General features: G+C 46.9%; 2 protein-coding genes across 2 annotated transcripts in view; both read right to left on the bottom strand.

Annotated features, from left to right (window-relative positions):
* RNF144A (ring finger protein 144A) overlaps positions 1-48 on the bottom strand; it is a 109,408-nt gene extending 109,360 nt beyond the window's left edge. Inside the window, exon 1 of the mRNA XM_014565320.2 lies at positions 26-48. The gene's annotated coding sequence lies outside the window, so the exon portion shown is untranslated. The remainder of the gene's footprint in view (positions 1-25) is intronic.
* Positions 49-5,865: 5,817 nt separating this feature from the next.
* RSAD2 (radical S-adenosyl methionine domain containing 2) lies at positions 5,866-20,918 on the bottom strand. Its single transcript, XM_032496970.1, has 6 exons — positions 20,492-20,918; positions 17,905-18,066; positions 16,125-16,354; positions 13,010-13,159; positions 10,355-10,387; positions 5,866-8,523 (listed from the first exon to the last, which is right to left on the bottom strand). The coding sequence occupies exons 1-6, from the start codon at positions 20,835-20,837 to the stop codon at positions 8,359-8,361; spliced, it is 1,086 nt and encodes a 361-aa protein (XP_032352861.1). The 5' UTR covers positions 20,838-20,918; the 3' UTR covers positions 5,866-8,358.

The raw sequence follows: 20,918 nt of genomic DNA, 5'->3' as shown, positions 1-20,918 counted from the left end.
ACTGTCTCTCCATCCCACTGCCTACCTGACGGCTTTGACGGATGGAAGCGAGGAGGCGACTTGTCTGATCCCTCTGTTCTGTGGATTCCCGAGATCCAGGCACACCCAGATACTTCCTATTCTTAGGGTTTCTAGCTTGTTTGAGTCAAAGATCTTTGAAGGTGGAATTTTCCTGTGAGAGTTATTTTGGCCACTCCCTCTGGGAGCTGGAAGTTAAACAAGTGTTAAATTATATGTCTCCGGCAGACACAGCTGAACAAAACCTACTGGTATGTATGAAAGAATGCCTCCTTTAATGGACAGACTCTTTTCTTCAAAAGTGTGGGAAAACCCAACATCATATCTTTCCTCCTTAACACCAAGCCCTCCACACTGTCTGCTCTGAATTCTAATGCCCCAGCCCAGTGACCTTCAACAAGTTACTGAACTTCCCTGTGCTTCAGTTTTCTTATATGAAAAATGCAGATGGTCAGAGAGAGCTTGTTAGAGATTAAATAGGCAAATATACATAAAGCCATCTCAAAATAACTGCAAAGTTGTAAGGACTCCGTAGTCTGGGCTCTTATTTGTTTCATTTTCCCCTAGTAAACTAGAAGATTCTTAACTATTCTGGCAATCTGCATAATTTGTCTTTCCCCACTACATACACATATTTAAAAAAAAAAAAACATAAATCTGTCTCATCCACACTTGAGAAGCTATTCTGGTAAATATTTCCCCTCCCTAGATATGAATTCTGATGTCTCTGTCAAATTCTTTGTGCAAATGTCATCGTTCAAGAAAAAGGCACAACGGGAAAAACCCTAACAGCAGTGCAGTTGCTCCAGCCTCTCACTGGAAGATGAAAATGGTTCCGAATAAAGGCCTGAGCTTTACAGCAAATATGCTCACACCTCCCTCCTCTGCACTGGTCGGGGCGCCAGGGAAGTACTGCCTATGAATGAAGGATTAAATGAATGAGCGATGGGCGATAGGAAGCACACAGGGAAGACGATGTGTGGTCCACCCTGAGATGCAGGCGTTTCTGTGGTGAGCAGGGGCACAGGTTTGAAGCCAGCGGCTGGGGCGGAGGATCGGGGGCCGGCAGGGAGAGGGCTGAGGTACAAAACCAACGTCGTCTTACCTCTTGCCCAGCTGTGGCACTGAGACCTGTAAGTGCTTATGCAGTGACGCGCGTGTGACTTCACTCCTATGTTTGTTTTTGTTAATACGATTGTTGTGGGAGAGATGGGGAAAGGAGACCTCATCGCTGGATAGTCCAGTTCGCGGCAGGCTGCACGACGTAGCTCTGTGCTCTGTGAAGTCCTCCTAACCCGTCGCTGCTTTCCCCATCTCCAGATCTCTGAGGTTGTATAATAGTGTGCCTCCATGCTGATGGTGGCATCTGTTACACTTCGTATTTTGGATATTTACTGTCTGATTATTAGGTCATAGGTTCTGTAGAAGAGCAGTGATGTAATTGTATGGAATTTCCCGTAAGGCCTTGAGCATACTCAGTGCTCAATAAATAAAGACTGGAATCATCTGCTCTGGGCTGGGCCACCAGGCAACCTTCCTGGTCTTCTCCAATAAGCTGCCTGTGTCTCTCAAGGCCACATCCAACCCATCACTGGTTGGTGTTCAGTCCAGCCCTCTGCGCAGGTCATGGCTCTCAACCATCTCACCCAGTGGTTTGTCCTGTCAGGTTCATTTAAAAGCTACCCATTGTTCCTGAGTGTTTGTGCCCATGGACATGTGACATCGTTCACTTTCTGAACGAGCCTCCTTTTAATTACCTACTAAGGGCGAGACTCTGTGCTAGATGGCTATGGGCCAGGGCATCAGTGCCACCGCAGTAAGTGGTCCCGAGGCTGGAGAACTGGGAATCCACTCTGAAGTTCCTTCTCTAGACACAAAATTGAGGGAAGCTCTCAATTCACACTCGTGGCTTAAAATTAAAACTCTTTAGGCAATGGAATTTGTATGAATTTGTAACCACACATTCTGAATGCACAGAAAATTCACATTTCTTTAACTTTTAAAATTAACTTAAATTAAATGCCAGCTTTTGTAGGGGGGCGTAGAGCTCAGTGGTAGAGTGCATGCTTAGCATGCACGAGGCATGCACGAGGTCCTGAGTTCAACCCCCAGTACCGCTGTTTAAAAAATAAATGAAAATTTGAAGAAGCAGTGATTTCAAATTTCCCAAATGTGTTGAAAATAAAAATGCAATTCTACATACTACAACCTTTAGAGCAAACACTAAAACTATATAAAGAGAATTAGAGCAAAAGAAAAAATGGAAGAAGCAAGTTGAGTATTAAAAAAAAAAAGATTAAATGTGGGTTATTTTTCTGATTGCCTCTCCCCAGAGGCACGCGAGAATCTGGGGGACTTTGCAGTGCTGGGAAGTGGGATGTCACCTGTCGTTCTTAGCCTGTCGCCTGGTCCGCCGGCAGTCTCCTCCTCCAGGCACGCCATCCCTTTCAAGCAGCCATGCTCAGTTTCTCTTTCAGGGATGCAGGGATGCAGCTTCCAAAGGGGGCCGGGAAGCTGAGAGCTTCCACATGTCCCAGGGCTATGCCAAGTCCCTGCCACTCTCAGGGCTTCTCAGGAAACCTTCCTCTGTCCACCTCCCGCCTCCCTTCCTTCAAAGGCTGCCTGTCTTTCTCTCCCAGCTAGATGTCCCAAATAAGCTCTTCACGTAAGACGGAAATGCAGGGAGACTGCCTTCTGCTTCGCAAACACTCCTGGAGCTAGAAAAATTGCAAAGCTCAAGATATTTTCTCAGGACACCAGGAAAGAAAATGCAAAAAAGCAAACCTACCTCACTATCCAATAAAATATGTAGCCGAAATAGCAAAGCATATAACCATCAAATTGTGCATCTGAAATATGAGTAGTTTACTGTACAGAAATTACACCACAGTAAAGTTGTTTAAGAAAAAAGGGCATAACAGCTTAAGGAAGAAAAACGAAAGTTCAGGAAAGAAAGGGCAAGTGAAGGAGGAAATCCGTCCTTGCCGTCAGTCAACAACAGCACTGCTGGGGGTGTTGGATGGTGTCCCCCAGGTTCGTGTGTTGAAGTTCTAATCTCTACCACCTCCCCACATGACTTTTTGGAAATAGGGTCATTGCAGGTGTAACGAGTTCAGATGGAGTCACGCCGGAGCACAGTGGGCCCTAACCCCATGTGACTGGTGTCTTCCTGCAGAGGGTAAATTTGAAGACAGACGGCTGCCCAAGCTGACTGAGACAGGTCAGTTCAGCACAAACAGTGCTTGAGTAAAGTGACATCTGAGTTGTGATGTAAGGAGCAATGAAATTTCCCTCCTGAAAATACCCAGCTCCGACTTCACAGATGCACACAGAGGGGTCTCTTGACTCCTCAGTAACAGCCTGTGGGGAGAAGTTCTAGGAAACTTCGTTACAACACAAACCTCAAGAGAGAAGGGACAGAGGTCACTCTATTCAGGCGTGGCGCTAAGGGGGGTTCAGGGTGAGATACTGTGATTTTTTTTCTTTAGTGGAGGTACTGGGGAGTGAACCCAGGACCTCATACATGCTGAGCATGTGCTGTACCACTGAGCTAGACCCACCTCCCACCGGGATATTATGATTTATAACAAAAAAATGTATTTTTGGCCCTTATCATTCCTGACACAAAGCTCCTAAAACACTTGCAATTTCTTTGGAATGGGTGATGACACCAAAAAAGATATCTTTTGCTATGTTATTGAGGGGACTTCTGGAAAGCCCTTAGGTCACTTATGGTGGGGCTGATTGCCAGGGCACCCAGCCATGTGATTGTAGGGTTAGAACTCTCGTTCCCACCCCTAGACTTCCAGATGGGGGAGGGGGTTGAAGGTTGAGTCCAATCACCAAGTGCCAATGAGTTAACCAGTCATGCTTATGTAATGAAGCCTCCGTGGAACCCCCCAAGGACAGGAGTTCAGAGAGCTTCCAGGGTGTTGAACACATGGGGATATGGAGACTGGTGCATCTGGAGAGACTGGCATACTGGGTACCAGTGTATCCTTTGCCCAGACCTCGTCCTGTGCATCTCTCCCATTGGCTGCTCCAAAACTGTATTCTTGGGTAATAAACCAGTAGTCTGCTAAGTGAAATGTTTCTCTGAGTTCTATGAGCTGGTCCAGCAAAGTAACCCTCTCCTGGGAGGGGGTCCTTGGATGCTCGAGTACAGCTGATCAGTCAGAGGCCTGGGCAACAACGTGCACTTGTGATTGGCATCCCAGTTGGGGGTGATGGGGGCGGTCTTGTGGGACACAGCCCTTAATCTGTAGAATCTGATGCTCTTGCCAGGAAGAGTGTCAGAACTGAGTTGAATTGTAGTACAAACATCCAGCTGGTGTTGTAGAATTGCTTGGTGGTGCGGAAAAAGCTCACACATCAAACTGGGAGCAGAATCTGACAAGGACAAGTCAAGATGGCCCTGGGTGAAAAAAATACATCACTTTTGGGCAGTTCCCTCAGTCCCCCAGGAATGAGCTTGCAGAGAAGCTTTATTTTTATCATGATAAATAGTTTTTTCCAGATAAAGTGAATTCCCAGAACTCGAATTGTACTCATATCCATAAACAAATACTTAAACAATTCAAAAACCAAATTCAGTGATTTTTTTCAACTTAACTATGGTTTTTAGAATGTCACTGAATCTCCTCTCATCTTTTAGTGTGAATTTCTAAGAACTGGCTGTTCTCATTAAAGTATAAGGATGCTAATTGGCTTTAAAAAGCCTTGAGAAGATACTATGTGGAAAATAAAATACAGTATGAATTGAGTCCCATTAAAAATATACACAGCTGGAAAGGCGTGAAGTGAATTAACAGTTACCCCTGGGTGATACAATTACGAGTGATTTTTCTTCTCTTCATTTTGTTTTACTCTGTTTTTCATATATTTCCAAATGCATATTCCTTCTGGAATCACGGGGAAAAGTGTGGTTAAACTTCTTCTGATCTTTCAAATCCATCTCAGTGGCATCCGAATTGGACTTGCTATGTGGGTTTTCTGTGTAATTTCCCCTTCTTTTGCCCTGACTGGTAGGGCACGTACCGGCAGGGGCATGGCACTGGGGTGTGCAGCCCAAATGTGCTGGCTCTCCGCAGGCCGGCCACCGTGATCGCGGACCTGTGCTGCCCCTTGAGTCTCTCTCACTGTCTTCAAGCCCCTGGATCTGCCTCCTGCCCTGAGGGCTGGAGCCCAGCATTGGGCTTATCCAGGATGGGGAAAGGCAGTGAGCCCATATCCTTCCTGTAGAAGTGAGTACTTGTAACCAGAGGTCAAGTGCAAGGATGTGCCAGGGAGAAGGCTGCCTGTCCCGGGAAGACCAATCTGAGTCTGGAGGGCGTGAGGCGGTCACTGGAGCCAGGGATGCAGAGCCCTTGGCTCCGGGAGCCAGGAGAGGGATGATGGGGAAGAAGAGAGGCTGACGGTGGAAGCAGATGCCGGGCTGGCCTGGTGCATCCAGGGCGTCAAGGACTGAGTGGGTGACTCAGAACTGGGGTTCTTGGGCTGAGACACCCGCTGTTTGGATTGCTGATTGGGTCACACTGAGAACGGTGGTTCTAGGCCCTCCTGCTGCTGTCTGCAGCAACTCACTCCTTCTGAAGGAGCCGGGTTTGGGGCACTGGGTCCCCAGGATGCTGGCTTTCACTTTAGAACACAAGGAGTACTTTCCCCAGTGGCTCATCTCTGCCCCATCTTGCCGAGAAGGCTGTCTGAAATGTGTGTATTAATTATTGATAACCTTGTTGATTTTTAAAGTGTACTTGCCTTGAGCAATGGTGGTTTGTAAAAGCATGCAATTACCTTAAACACACGCCGAGGAGAGACTTCACTACACTGACCCACTGAGAATGAAGGTAATCTACAAAAAATACTTTAATATGTTACAACACTTTACAATACAAGAGACCAATAGTCAACAGCATCACATACGGAGAAAAAAAATATATATATATTTCCTTAAAACTGAGGCCTATAAACACTCAAGACAAAGCTTTAAAATCTTACAGTGAATTAAACAGTCCTTTCAACAGAGGGCAATGAATTATTGCCTAAAAGAGTCTCACTGAGAATTTGTCCGCTTGTTTCAGGACCATGATTCTCTCTATTAACCCAACAACCAGACTCCAAACTCCAGACAGTCACAGACTAGGAGCCTCCACTTCTGATGAGTCAGCCACACGATCTCACTCATCTTCCAACTTAAAACAGGCGACTTTCATGTCATTTACCACTAAAAAACAGAGGCAAGTCTTACTTTTTAAACCATATGCTATCACTAATGTCTGATCTCTGTTAGGTTTCGTAAGACAAGATTTCATTCATATTATTACAGCCTAAACTAAGCAAGACTTGTTACTAAGTTGACCTTAACACTTAAGTCGATATACCTCGGTTAAATTGCCCTTTGTTTTTCTAATGAAACACAATCTATCTCATGAAGCTGACACTCATATTTAAAAACCAGGAAGAAAAAAAAAATAGCACAAAATGTTATGTAATCCGAACTTGAATTTTACTCTAATGCTAAAAGTTCCTATTTCAGCCCCTTCGGAAAAAATGAACATTGGAATATTTGAAACATTAAGGCTATGAAAATCCTGACAGTGCATAAGGAAGGGGGCAGTGGTGTAAAAACACCTGGAAAATGTATTTAAATAGCTTATTTTTCAAGTGCAGTTTATTATTTATATTCCCATTTGAGGAAAGAGAAACGCAATTTCCCTCAGATCGAGTGAAACTGACTTCAGCTCAGGGGATCTGGGCTTCAGATCCAGGCTTTGTTTCAGATCATAATGATTGGACACCTACTGTATGCCAGACAGCATCTCTGTGCTTTCCCATACGTGCCCTTTCTCTGTTGAAAAACTTTGCCGATCAGCAAAGTACACTCATTCTAAGTTAAAAAAAAGGAACCGCTTTATGTTTATACTGATTATATTAAGGTCATCATTACTTAGATATGCTCAAGAACCCGCAAGGGAAAAATGTATTCCAATTCTTTTTCTTTTCTTTCTTAAAAACATAAAATAAAATGAAAAATACATGGCAATCATTCTTTTGCAGACAGGACACAATTCAGCTGAATTAATGTGACTTAAAATTTGAAGTAGGAATATCTTTTCTGAGGGAAAAAAAGAGGGAAAAACCAAACTTTCAAAGTCACCACGTCTCAAAAATAGATTTTGAAGCAGAATTTCTGCTGGGGGCTCAGCGGAATCAGGCAACATTCAAACGCCACCTAGTGACCAATGCTGGAATGGCAGCGGGATTAAAAATTCTCGAGTGAAAAATCATCCATGATTTTGCTTTTTTAAAACCAGGACAGAGAATTATTATTCTTCTAAGCAATGGGATGCTATCTAGGTTACATAAATAAGCTTCAAGTGATATTTCCACAAGGGAAGGATTTTGTTCCTTGACCCAGTTCAAGGGGCATTTTCCGTCCAGCTTTATCTTCCTGCGAGAACAGGCAGGCACTGGATCCTCCCACACTAGCCGCGATTACAGGCGTGTCTCAGGCGATTCAGAGTTAGCTGAGGAATGCTATAGTGTGCCACGGCTTCATTTACAGAAAAATCCAGGCACATTCTACACTTTTCATCACGCTCTTTCCTCCACGTGTACCCCGTGCTTTTACAAAACAGCTCATGCCAACCCAGTAAGCTGCCCCTTTTCGGGGGCAGGGGGACAACCACCTACGTGAATAAGCTCGCAAGTTGTTGCTGGACAGATTCAGCAGACTCGCAGCACAGTCCAAGCCCTGACCCCGTGGCCGCTTCATCATGAAACCTTGTTTTCGCTAAGAATCTCGGAAGAGAAAGGGGGCAGTAGAGATCACTCACATTCCTGGAGAAACCTGCAAGGGCCGGGGCCCTGCAGAGCACCGGCAGGCCGGCTGTCTCCTCCTGGGTGCTTACTGAAGACGGGTAAGATTATCATCTCTCATTCCTTGAAACATCCATGGACTATTTCTAAACTTCTGGGTAAAAAGTCCAAGATTGCAGCCATGTAAAGGCAGCTCCCAACAAGCAGAGGTCATTGGGGGAGAAAATTTGTACTTTTTCCAGATGTGCAAATAACTGACTATCATAAGAGACTGGGGAAATGACTTCAAAATGGAAATACAGTAGTCCCAGTAAACACGACTCAAATGTTAAGCTCTGAATAAGCTGATTAACGAAGTCAGTGGGCTTGCACGACCTCGGATTTCAATCATCCAAGTAATTTACGGGTTCAGTCACCACAGGCAACCAGATTCCACGTGCAACTGAAAATCGGATTTGGGGTCCCTGAGCAACGTTGGTGAGAGTGTGGGGTCCCAGGGGGTCCCCACAGAAGAGCTGGGCTTCACCAGTCCAGCTTCAGATCCGCCTTGCTCCACACGTATTTCCCGCCTCGCTTCAGAAACATCTTCTCATCAAAGCCACTGAATTTGATGGCTTCTTCTACGCCAACATCCAGGATGGACTTGGAAGGATCCTTCCGCCCGTTTCTACAGTTCAGGAAGCGCATCTAGGAATTCATGACAGAAGGTGTGATATTTCTGTGTAATTTATCCTGTAAAACTCAATTTTGGGGACTAACACAAAATGATTTTTTTTTTTTTTAGTAGAGGTGCTGGGGATTGAACCCAGGACCTCGTACATCTTAAGCATGCACCCTGACACTGAGCTATACCCTCCCTGCTCAGAATGAGTTTTGATATTCCAGTCATTTCAGCAAATGTTTCCCGTGACCTGTGCACCATCTCTAGTGAGGATGCTGAATTCTGTGGACGTTCTCTCTGTACTCATCCAGCTGCCGTCACCGACATAAACACATCAGGCCAGGGAAGTGCATGACAAACACAATTATTCACTCATCACAGGACATGAATGTCCCTCCACTGGGGGCCGGGGGTGGGTAATCAGGAGAGGCTTTGGAACAATGTTGACATTCGAATTATATTCTGAAATTTTCAGCTGGAGAGAAGGGTATTGTAAAAGCCCAGAAGCATGTAATACCATGGTGTGTCTGGGAGACTGCAGGCAGACGATAATGCTGGGGTGAAAACTGTGTGCACGAATATGTAAGTGCAAATATTAATGAAAGCTTCTTTTAAGAAAGAGAGTGATAAGAAAAGAGCTACAGAGGAAGAGAGGCTCCCCATCACGAAGCGTCCCACATGCCCTGCTAAGGGCCTTGGTTTTTATCCTAAATTATGCATCTTACAGGTGGGAACCAGGTGCCCACACTCCCTATGCCCTACCATGGCACAGAACATTCTGTAGTCATACCTCTTGACTCAAAATGTTCTTAAATTGCCAAAAGTAAATTTTCTTCCCACTGTACTTACTCCAGCTGTACAGAGACCAGAGCGTTTGTGGAGGGACAGTGGTCAAAACCCCCAACCAGTCATGATGCTCCAAAAATGAATTCCCTTTGACTCTTCCTCTCTACCTTGCACCCACAAACTGAACATTCGTGTTATCACCTTTTCCCACATACTCTCTAAAGAAAGTTCATATTGGAAAAAATAAAATAAAATGATGGTGAAGCATCACTGATTAACTTGAAAATAGTAAAATAGCAAAAGTCACAATAAGCATTTCTTGAAACACCAAATCCAGTGTAAATACGGAGAAGCCAATGTTCTCGTTGGAGCTCGTTTCTTAAAAACAGGTCTTTGAATGGAATTATTTGTCCTGTGCTAGAAATATTGGCAAAGATTTATGAATTTGGACCAAAAAAAAGAAAAAGAAGAAAAAGTGACAGGGCAAAGGAGAAGTGATTGTGTTTCAGTTTTGAGAATGGCTGATTATCTTTGCCTTTGGAAGGCAGTGAGACAGAGACATATCAGTGGCTTTTGGAGAGGAACTGTAACCTCTTCTCTGCAAAGCCAAGAGTTATCTGTCAGAGGACCAGCTGGCAGCATCTGAGGTGTTAAAGGCAGTAATGTGAAGTGTGGCATGCCCTTGCCGCAGAGAGCCCTGGGCGCCCCGTGACCAGAGAACCCAGCCAGAGATGGCAGAACAGAGGAGTCTGCCTTGCGTGATGTCGCCTCCATGTGACATCCATGCATCCATAGCCACATGGGAGACACCATCAAGTGTGTGTGCGTGTTGAGGGGGCAGTGCAAACACAGGACCGAGTCCAAGCCAATACCGGCCCAAACACTTAGCTCAGAGCTTGACACGGTAAAGTCCCCATGATATTAATGCTGCTCAGTGACAATACAAATATGAAATGCCGGCTCGGAAGAACGAGTCCGGGCTGAATGGTTATGCTCATTAGAACTCAACACTGGCATTGCTGCTTGGTCATTTTTTAAGGGACCATTTTATAATTCATGAGAAATACTCACATATTCATCCAGGATAAGGTAGGAATCTCTCATCTGCAAAGGAGAAATTATACACAAATTTAGCATCAGGCGTAATTTTCAGGGTGTATGCTCAGCAGCCTGTCTGACAACGTCTGGGTTTGATTACTTCTGGATTCAACGCTTCTCCTCCTGAGTGTCCCTGGGTGTGTCCCTTACAAGCTGAGCCACCTGCCAGCGCCCCATCCCTGCCTCACACACATCTCCAGGCGATCTGTTTGTGTCTATTCAGATTCTCACAGATCCGAGCAGGCTGGATTCTGCCCCATGCTGGACGGGGGACTCCAGAAGCATCTCTGACAATGAAATCCTCCGGCTGATTTCCCCATTTCCTCCAGCCCGGTCCCTCACTGTTCAATATCCCCCGTGTCCGCCTCACCTCCGATGCCCACCTTGTTCAATGCACAAAGCAGAACTCCTTTAATGCTGCTACCTCAGAGCTTGCCTGAGGATTTTAATATTGTGTTACCTGTAACTAATTATGCCTTTTACAGAGGGCGTACCTACACATCTATAGGAGGGTATTCCTTCACTGCCTAACCCTATTCTGCCAAAGTTTTTCTGTAAAGGACCACATGGTAAATATTTTCAGCCTTGCTGTCCCTGCGGTCTCCATAGCAACGAACAGCCCCTGCAGGCGTCGCCACTGCAGACAGCACTTGGAGAGCGGGTGTGGCTGTGTTCCACTGACACTTTCCTGATGGGCCTTGAAAATTGCATTTTGTATAATTTTCATTGGTCACAAATGCCACTCTTGTTTTGATTTTCTTTCCCCAATCATTCTTGGCTTGCATTCTGGATTTGTCCCACTGTCTGGAGTTCGCTAACTCTTGTGCACGGCTAGGTCGGGACTTTGCTTTCGAACATCTGAAGGTGGCCCGGTGGCATCAGCGTCACCTGGCAGCTTGTTAAAATGTTGAATAATGGGTCCACCTCAGACCTGCTGGTTGGTTTGCAAACTCAGGAGTTCCCTGGGTGAAATCTGAAACCAGCCTCTCATACGTGGAGGGCAAGGAGAGACAGATAAAGAGGCAGCCACTCCACATGGGCAGGTGGTGGGGTTAACAAGCCAGGGAACTTCCAGACAGGGCTTGTCTTGGGTGGCCTGTAAGACAAGGGGGTCTCAGCCCCCTGCCAGAGTCTTAAAAGCTTACAGAGAAGCCTTAAATGGGTTCAGTTACATGTACCGTCCAGGTGGCCTCAACCACACACGCTCTCAAGGGTGCATCTCTGGAACAGCTCCCAGTGTGGGAGCGGGGCAGGAGGTACGTGCCAAGGACAGTGGAGGAGCGAGGAACCTCCAGTCGCCTGGGTTCAACTCTGGTCCATCCTCATCAGATAATTTCTCCTCCCACTGTGCCGAGTCAAAATCTGCATTTTAACAAGCGTCCTGGGGATTTGTCTGTAGAACGAAGTTGGAAATGAACTGACTAGTAAGTTTCCCAAGCTTTGGGGTCATCCAGATCCTCGTTTGCCCCCTGCTGGGCTCTAAGTGGGGTCACTGACCCTGCCTCTGATGGGGATGAGGTCAGCTCACTTGCCTCTGGTTGGTGAGGTCAGCTAACACTACGGCTCAGCCTCAGTCTTTCTAAAATGGGGGTAATGACGTCTGGCTCAACAAGTAGCAACACTTATTATGATTTCTATTTTCTTTGATTTCACATTAATTACATAATTGAGACAAATTTTAAGAAGTCAAATTTGATAGTGCATCGATACAAGAATTCTCCTCTGTCCTTTCTCCTCTTTTCCAGAGCTGCCCTGCCTCCGATTCAGAGATGCTCTGGTCAACATTACTCAGAAGTTCTAAAGTATAAAGAATGAATCTTTGTTCTGCAGTTCCTACTAGGATGTGAGCATGTGAGGGAGAGATTTTGCTGCAAGTGGGTTCTTTGGCGGAAGATGGGAAAAGCTTTTGATTTTTAAATGCTTTAAAAAATGATAATACAATTTATCTTAGAAAAATGTAAAGTCCAAACAGTTATCAAGGTAAACAGAAATTACCGGTTCTCCCAGTACCCCAGGATGACCCTGGGATGTGTACTTACTTGCACACTAGGAGTAAAGGTCATGACCAGAAAGCGGCACATTGTAACCGACTACTGTACTTCAATTTAAAAATAAAGGTTAAATGAATTCTGCCTACTGTTCTTCATTTGCGCCTAATAGATCATGGGGATTTAGCCTTCTCCCTAACAGCCTTTGGAATATGCTGTTTGGTCAGGATGACATTCCGTGCTGTGAACACGAGTTTACCTGTTCTCTGGACGATAAATACCAGGAGACTTTTTACTACCATCCTTAACACTGAAGGAAGGAAGCTTTGAACAAGAAATTCTTTTTTTTTTTCCTTAGCTTCTCAGAACACACCAATTATTTACCCTGCCTCTGGAAACACCTGGAAGCTCCCCAGTGTAGACATGCTCTGGTGAACATCGTTTGATCTACGTAATATATACATTTGGACCAGCAGGACTGACCCAACTCTTCACATTAGAAACCTAAAGATCCCTGAAACGTTGCTTCTGCCTCCGCCCTGAGGCTCCCCCCAGCTCTCCAGAGCCCTCTGAAGTAAGTTCCCTCTTTGGAAACAATCTACTTTGTGATGGGGAACAACGCGACTTTGTTTCATACAACCTTCTGGTTAGACTCGGGCACCAGGCAGGGCACGTCTTTGTGGCGCTCCAGGAACCCTTCAAACTGTTCGTCGCTGATGACAAACCGCTCGGCTTCTCTCAGGGCGTCTTCTCCAGAATTCTCACCCTCAATCAGGAGGCACTGGAAGACCTGGAACACAAGTGTAGTGTTGGCTTCGTGAAGCACTTTCCATCAGTTTTTGCCCCAAATTTCACTTCCCCCGAACCAGGCTTCATCTTTCCAGAGCAAAAAAGATTCTCCCCTTTAAGGAACATGCTAGAAAGACGTTCCTCCAGGGAAACGAGATCGTGCCCCGAAATTTAGAGATATGATACTAGAAGCCCAAACATTCCTAAAATACACGTTTTTAAAAACTGGTCTAGATGGTGTTGTTCCAGTCTGCGGAGCTATTTTTTCAGACTGCAAAACAATTGAAGGAAATATGAGCTATAAAAAGGCATCAAGAAAATAAATCAGTTTTCAGCCCTAAACCGAGAAATGAGTGTTTTCAAAATGTTGTGTCTACTGATGTTTGACACAAGCTTATTAAGGCTCTTAGAACATGTTTGTTTTTCAGGGAATAGGAAAGACAGCTTTCCAAAGCCATTAATAGCCTTTTCCAACACCCTTTTAAGTAAATCAGTTCATGTGTGTGTAAGACGCATTATTCCACCACAAGGGACACCCGCACCTGAACAGGACTCAGCCCCAGGCACTTCTCCAAGGTGACAGTAGGTGGCGCTGTTGAAGGTCAGAGCCGCACAGAGCCCAGGTAACGGTTTCCGTGCACGGAAGCATTTAATGCACACTGTGGTCGGCTTAGAAGTAATTTTAAGTGCCCCCTAAATATCGCCTTCTTTGCTCATTCTCTCCCCCACTCACCCCTTCTCTGCCCCCACCCCCTTTGTTGGCTCTGGCCACGTGGTAGTTTTCCCATTTGCTTTCGTGGCTGTCTTCCTCAGCAGGCTGTCTTGGGAGAGGACACCACTCATTTTGTACCCAAAGCACCCGTCCCCAGTCCAGGCAGAGGGGGAGGAGAGAGGCCTGGCAGGGGTGGGACTTCCGCGTGGGTCAGAATCCCACGCTCACTCCAGTGTCAGGCGGGGAAGACACACGTGGGCATCTTCCCTGGGGAGGGGTCCAGGATCCACCTGCTGGAACGGAGGGGCCTCTCGCGAAAAAACCCACGTCACCGGAGCGGGAAGGGGAGTAGGCGGGGCGGAGGGGCGGGGTGAGTGGGAGCGGCTGGGCGCAGCAAGCCTGAGTTGGTTGCTGCCCGCTTGCTGACGAATCCCGGCCTGCTGGGCGCTGGGGCACTGCTGACTGTGGACGCAGCCTGCAAGCCCGGAGCCTCCCGCAGCGGGGGCTGCCTCCTGGGACCAGGTCCTGAAGCACGTGGGTGATGGCGCACCTGATCCAGCTTTACAGCTGCTTGCAGCCCACAGACCTCAGTGGTCGGAGGAGAACACTGTTCTCCAAACAGACAGCAGCTAATCCTCTCCCTCCTTTGTGTCTGGACAGGACTCTCTTCTCTACCTGTGGAAATTTTGTCCACCCGCCAGAGCACAGCCAAACGCCACCTCCTACGTGAAGTCTTCCTGGCGCTTTGGCAGAATTAAACCTGGCCTGTTTTGCCCTCCCACGGTATCCGAGCACACATAGCTTTATCTTACATGAGTTTTGCTTGCCTCTTTCCCTTGCTGGAATTGAAGTCTACATCTTCTCCTTACTTACCTCTACTCTGGGGTCCAGGCACAGACTTTGCAGAGCCGCATAACGATCGCTGGGGCAGCTTGTTAAGACCCCATATTCACCCAAGCCCTCGCTCTAATCTGTTTCAGGACAGTGGGTGGGATGAAGCCTAAGGAGCTGTTTTTAAATAGTTCCCTGAATTGATTCTGAAGGACAGTCGAGGTGGAAGCCTTTAGTTTATAATTGTTTGCTAGAGGCTGCACATTGTAGATGCTGCAAAAACACCCTGGATTGGCTTACGTGTATTTGAACTCTGGACTTTTCAGTAGCAGATAAAGGGGCCAGTCCTAAAGCATGCATCTGGGTGAATGCATTTTGCTACAATTCGGAGATGTCCTTGCTCACAGTATCTTCTAGTGATTCAATGAAAAAAAAGAACTAACAATTTATGAAGAACATACATCCATTTATAAATAAGCCAAGATTTTTTGAGATGAAATCAGTCTTAGTATTTTAATGAGCATATCTGAGTTAGGCTTCCTATGAACATAACCTTCAGAGCATCTCCAAACACTTGGCGTATTTTTTTTTTAATATTTACTTTCACAGTGTTCCAGAAGGGAATCAGTTCCAGTTTGCACAAGGGGTAGTTGAGCCAGAGAGAGTGTAAGTGGTTAAAATTTAGCAGAGCTGAAAGACTGACCAAGTGAGGCAGGAAGCCCCATAAAAAGACCAGCAGGACCCCCAAGCAGGGGTCCTGCTACTACTCTCCTGCCAGCACCATCCAGTTCCCTGGCCCAGAGGCTCTGTCTCACTTTTTGCCTCTGAAACAGCTTACTTAAACATAAAATTCTATTGATTCCCTGAGCTCACTCCTGATTGGTTCATTTCCTCCACTCCTGATTGGTTCATTTCCCTAACTTCTGATTGGTCCATTTGTAGTACTTCATTTGCATGGAGCTCACTCCTGATTGATTATTTCTGTCACTCCTGATTGGTCCACTTCCCTCACTCCTGATTGGTTGTTTCTCTCCCTCCTGATTGGTCCATTACTACAAAGCTTGTTCTTAATTAGTCAATTTTCCTTATACCTCATTTACATCTGATGTTGCAAAGTGTAAACTGGCAGCCTATAAAAGCCGGTGTAAACCGACAGACGGGGTCCAGAGGTTGGAGAGTTAACTCCTCTGGGCCTGCTGTTGCAATAAACCTGAGTTCTCCAACTCTCCATGTGCTGTTTGGTCTCTAGCCCAGATCCAGGTTGCTGTCACAACTGAGCTGTAACACATTTTTCTGCAACACAAGGACCCACTTTCTTGACTGGCTCGCTGTGTCCAGAGCTCTCTGTACCTTTAGTTTCACTCAAGCCAGTCTCTACTGAATGTTCTCTTAACTACAATCAGAAAAGAGACATGGTGCTTACCTTCCAGCGGACAGGGTTCAGTTCTCTAATTTGTTCCCTCATATCCTCGTCTACGTTGAATCGATTGATGACAGAATTTATCTTGAAGGCCACTCTGTAATCCCTACACCAGGTCCTCAATTTTTGGAGATTTTCCACGTGGTTCTTCTTTCCTTGACCACGGCCAATAAGGACATTGACTTGCTCGTCAAAGCTGTCACAGGAGATGGCGAGAATGTCCAAATATTCACCTGAGGGAAAACGACCACTTTAGGCTTTTCCGTCCTAGGATCCAGACATCAGGTCTTTAGGCCAGAGGATTAGGGACCACATAGGGACACATCATCATGTTTCTTCCTCGTGACATCTAACAGTATTTCAGAATGTTTGCAAATGTTCTTATTTGGGAGATTTAACATAGACTGTAGAGCTATGATGCGTCTTTAATAACTGGAGCATATGGCAACGCCAACCCTGAACTCCACTGTAGTGTGAAAATCGGTGGAAACTCACACCTGGCTGTCCACGTGTCGGCTCTGAGTAGACCTCCCACTTCCGGATTGTCTCCCCACCACTAACGCTGGTTTTCCCTACACACTTCCAAATTTGCTAACATGCACCACCTCTCCCATACAAGCATCTGAGCTTTTGACCCTCAGATACAGCAGTCCTCTGGCCCCCAGTCTTCACACCACACTGACAAGCGTGTGGACCCCATCTTGGAAGGAGAGTGGCGCCTGGGGACACAGCTGGCAAACCCAACTGATTATTCTCTGCTCACATTTCTCCCTGACCTCTCTTCTCTCTCTGAATATGGTTCCAAAGCTTCCTTTTAAACTTCTGAACCCCTCTTTGACTGAGTGACTCCCTTCCCAGATGGTTTGATGTTAACTAACTGCCTTCTGGTCTTCCTGTGAACCTTCATCCAATAGGATATGCTACCCACATCCACACCTGCCCTCTCTATCTTCCCACCTCCATTTCTTCACCATCTTCACCAGCAGAGATTTTCTGTGAACTTCCTCAACAGATCATAAATGCAACTCCCCTTTGAGTGATTTCAAGGCTCAAACAGCTCATACAAAGCAAGAACAGAACATTTTACTCTAAGAGTGAAGTAAGAAGTGTTTCCTAAAACAAGAGCAGTAATAATAGCTAACATTTTCAAATACTTCCTAAATTCCAGGTACTGCTCTCAGGATATCAGCATTGACTATGTAAAACTTAGCTGTGAGTGCCCTCTGCAACCTTAGGATCAGTGGTTCATAACCTGGATGTGCAGTGGAATCCCTTGGAGGACCCCACGTTGGTCTGTCTACATGCCACGAGGTTCTGATGTAATTAGCCTGGGGTTCAGACCCAACACAGATATTTTATTTAAAGTTTCTCAGCCGTCAAATATGCAGCCAAAGACAAGAACAACTGTTTTAGTCCAAGCAATTAATTTATACACGAGACTACCAAATACACTTATTTCCATAAATATTTTAAAAATTCAACATGAGTAGCAAACAAACAATAAGGTTGGGGCTTGCAAAACTGTAAATTGTGTTCATCTGCCCCACTCGTGGTTCCACTAAACACTTGCTCCATTGATAGCGGACATACTTGTTTACCCAGAGCCCTACAGAACGAAACCAACCAAAACACCGTGCACAGCTTGCAAAGAGAAGAGAATAAGCACATTTGTCTTTCTGTCCCTCCTGATCCCCAGCAGGCCTGGCTGAAGGCCCAGGATGGAAGGAAAGAATGCACTGGACCACGGTAGCGGCCACAGTCCAGTGTCACACGAAGAGCTCACCGTAGTTCCTGAACCACCTCTCCCGGATCAGGCTCCCGTTGCTCACGATGCTCACACTGGGCAGCTGCAGCTCCTCTTTGCAGAATCTCACCAGCTTGCCGAGATACTCGCCCCGGTCGTGGATAAAGGGCTCTCCGCCCGAGAAGTTGATCTTCTCCATACCTGGGACAGAAAGCACATGGATTTTCCTTCTCTTTTTCCACTTGGCCAACTTCCATTATTACTTTAAAGGCAACAGAGAACGAGACTAGGGAAAAATGGGCCTGGGAGGTGTCCCTGAGCTCCAAAGCCCTTGGTCTTTTGAGGTCTCGTCACCCTCTATCCTAGTTTCCCAGGGACGGTCCTGCTGTCCTGAGAACCACATCTCACCAGGCAGTCATCTCTAGCACCCTCTTTTACTCTCAGATGTTTCTACAGTGGGACGGTGATACATTACATCACCTCACTATTCATAAGCTAACCTGCGAGGAGGCAGCTTGTGTGACGATCATTATTATCAAATAAAAGCAGTGTCCCCTAAAAGTGTGCTTAAACAGGGGCAGGTAACTGAAGAAGGTGAAACAGTGTATCGGACAGTGGTGTAGCCAGTGATGAATCTGAGGGGCAGGTTTAGAGGGGATGGAAGAATGAGAGAATGGAAGGAACAGGATGTAGAGACATAGTTAAGAGCTTAGAAGGGTCAAATCGTTTGCAGATATCTTCTCCCATCCATCAGCTGTCTTTTCATTTTGTTGGTGGTTCCCTTTACTGTGCGAAAGCTTTTACACTTTTTAAAAGTGTCCACCAACAGGTGAATGGATAAAGAAGACACGGTATATATATAAATATATATTATAGAATACTATTCATTTATAAAAAATAATGAACTTTTGCCATTTGCAGCAACACGGATGGATTTGGAAGGTATTATGCTAAGTGAAATAAGTCAGACAGAGAAAGACAGATACTGTGTGTTATCACTTATGTATGGAATCTTAAAAAATACCACAAACTAGTGAATAAGCAAAAAAGAAGCAGACTCCCGCCACTTACAAACCAGAGGTTACCAGTGGGGGGAGGGAAGGGGGAAGGTGGGGGGAAAAGGTTTATAATGGGATTCTATGAAATCATATAGGTGAAACTTCTGAAAATTGAAAAGCATTAAAGAATTTAAAGAGTCTTTCATTCAATTAAAAAAAAACCTGCTATAATATGCATTTGTAACAAGTGTCATGTGATCACAAATGACACAGAGAGGGATTCATCCTGCATGAAAAGGACCAGGAATAATTCTAAAGAGCTTGGGAAGTTCACCAGTGGAGACTGGGGTGATGGGCATCCCAGGAGGAGAGAACAGTGCTGTTACAGGCTTGATGGCTCAGGTTTTGGGGGGGAACGGGCGTGACATGACATGCCCACAGCATAGGACCCTTAAGTCACTGGGGCAGAGCGTGGCCGCACTGAGCCTGATGGCTGTGCTAATGAGTTTGGGCTTGGAAACCATGTGAGAGAGTTAAGTGGGGGAGTTAAGGCTTCAAAAGCATATTTTAGTAAGGTAATGTGCTTTCAGTGGGGACACAGACAGTGAGATGAATGCAGCAGACCTGGTGAGACCCTGAGCTAGACCCCTGGCAACGGCGAGACGGATCAGTCCTTGGCTGAGCTCTTGTGGGTGACTGAGCAGACATAAGGGGGAGCAAAATAAGTCAGATCCAATCAAGGGCAAACATGCGATTTCATTGTAGGAAGTACAAGACGGGGCCAAACAAGTCTGCGTGTTAGAAGACAAGTGAGTGGTTCCCCGGGGAGGAAGGGCAGGGCCGGAAGTGAGCAGGCGCTCTGGGCACCCTGATGTTTTTTGTCTAGATCTCTGTGCTGTGCACCTGGGTGTGGTCCCTCTGTGAGATTCAGGATGTCTACAGGTCTCTCTCTGTGTGTTCTCTATCTTTTAAAAAGTTAAGCAAGTTGAGAAAAATCGGGCGATGTTGCTAGTTTAGGAGGGGCCCTAGGAAAGACAAGGGGAGAAGGAGGGACAGATGTGGAGTGGAAGATGCCACCTTAGAACTGAGGGTGCCCAGCTCTCTCTGAGACACCTGCGCGTTACTGATGAGGCGACATTCAGTGAGCAGGTCTTGCGAGCAAAGTCTTTCCCTTGTTTGAGTTGTGAATAGTTTGAGTGTCATAGTAAAAGCACGTAAATAATCCAAAATAAAAGACTCAAACATTGCGTTTCTTAAGCCAAAGCATTTGTATTTGTTTAAAACTTTCCTCATTAACTGTTGCTGGAAAATCCCAGCCCCTTAAAGCTTTGGACAGACCCAGCGCAACAGAACTTCCCCCGACCTGGCTCGTTCCACACGCAGGGCGGACAGACGCCCAGCAGGTGCAGGAGGATGGGTTTGCCCCACGGACCCGCCAGCCAGCCGGCTCTGCGGTTTAGGACGGTCCAGGCGCCCGTCCCCAAGCTCACCCTCCCGCCCTCCGGCAGGACAGCATCCTCACTGTGCCCGGGGAACGGCTGACGTTGCGGGGAAGCTCTCCAGCTGCGCGCGCCCCCGGCCCCTCCCCGCAGCCCGGCGCGCGGCGGCCGGGGGCGCTGGGGACTCACCCGCCTCCTTCAGCAGCAGCAGCCCTCGCTTGGCCTCCTCCAGGGGCAGCACGAAGGACGTCTTGGCCGTGTGGAAGCAGAAGCCGCACTTGTAGTTGCACTGCCGGGTGAAGTGGTAGTTGACGCTGGTGGGGGTGGCGGGCGGCTCGCCGTCCGCCTCGCCTCGCCCGCGGGCCTTCCCGGGCTCCCTCCGGGGCAGCGGCCGGGCGCCCCCGCCCCCCGCGCGCCGCAGCGCCGCCCGGAGCCAGAGCAGCAGGGGCCCCAGGCCGCTGCACAGGGAGCCCAGGGGCTGCACGAAGGCGCTCAGCGCTTTCAGGGCAAACGCGACGGGCGCGAGCGTCCACATGGTGGCCGGCGCCCTGAGGCTGCCGTGCGCCTCCCGCCTGCCTTTATAGGTGTCCCGGCGACCTGTCCCGGACGACGGGGA

This window comes from Camelus ferus, chromosome 15 (genome assembly GCF_009834535.1).
Source record: "Camelus ferus isolate YT-003-E chromosome 15, BCGSAC_Cfer_1.0, whole genome shotgun sequence".
Classification (NCBI taxonomy): domain Eukaryota; kingdom Metazoa; phylum Chordata; class Mammalia; order Artiodactyla; family Camelidae; genus Camelus; species Camelus ferus.
This window is presented reverse-complemented; position numbering and strand designations above follow the sequence as displayed.

Coding starts and splice junctions, on each gene's coding strand:
- RSAD2 (XM_032496970.1), bottom strand. CDS start 20,837: ATGTGGACGCTCGCGCCCGTCGCGTTTGCCCTGAAAGCGCTGAGCGCC. Junction 18,067..20,491: donor GCTGCTGCTGAAGGAGGCGG/GTGAGTCCCCAG, acceptor TTTCTGTCCCAG/GTATGGAGAAGATCAACTTC. Junction 10,388..13,009: donor TGCCCGAGTCTAACCAGAAG/GTTGTATGAAAC, acceptor TCTCCTTTGCAG/ATGAGAGATTCCTACCTTAT.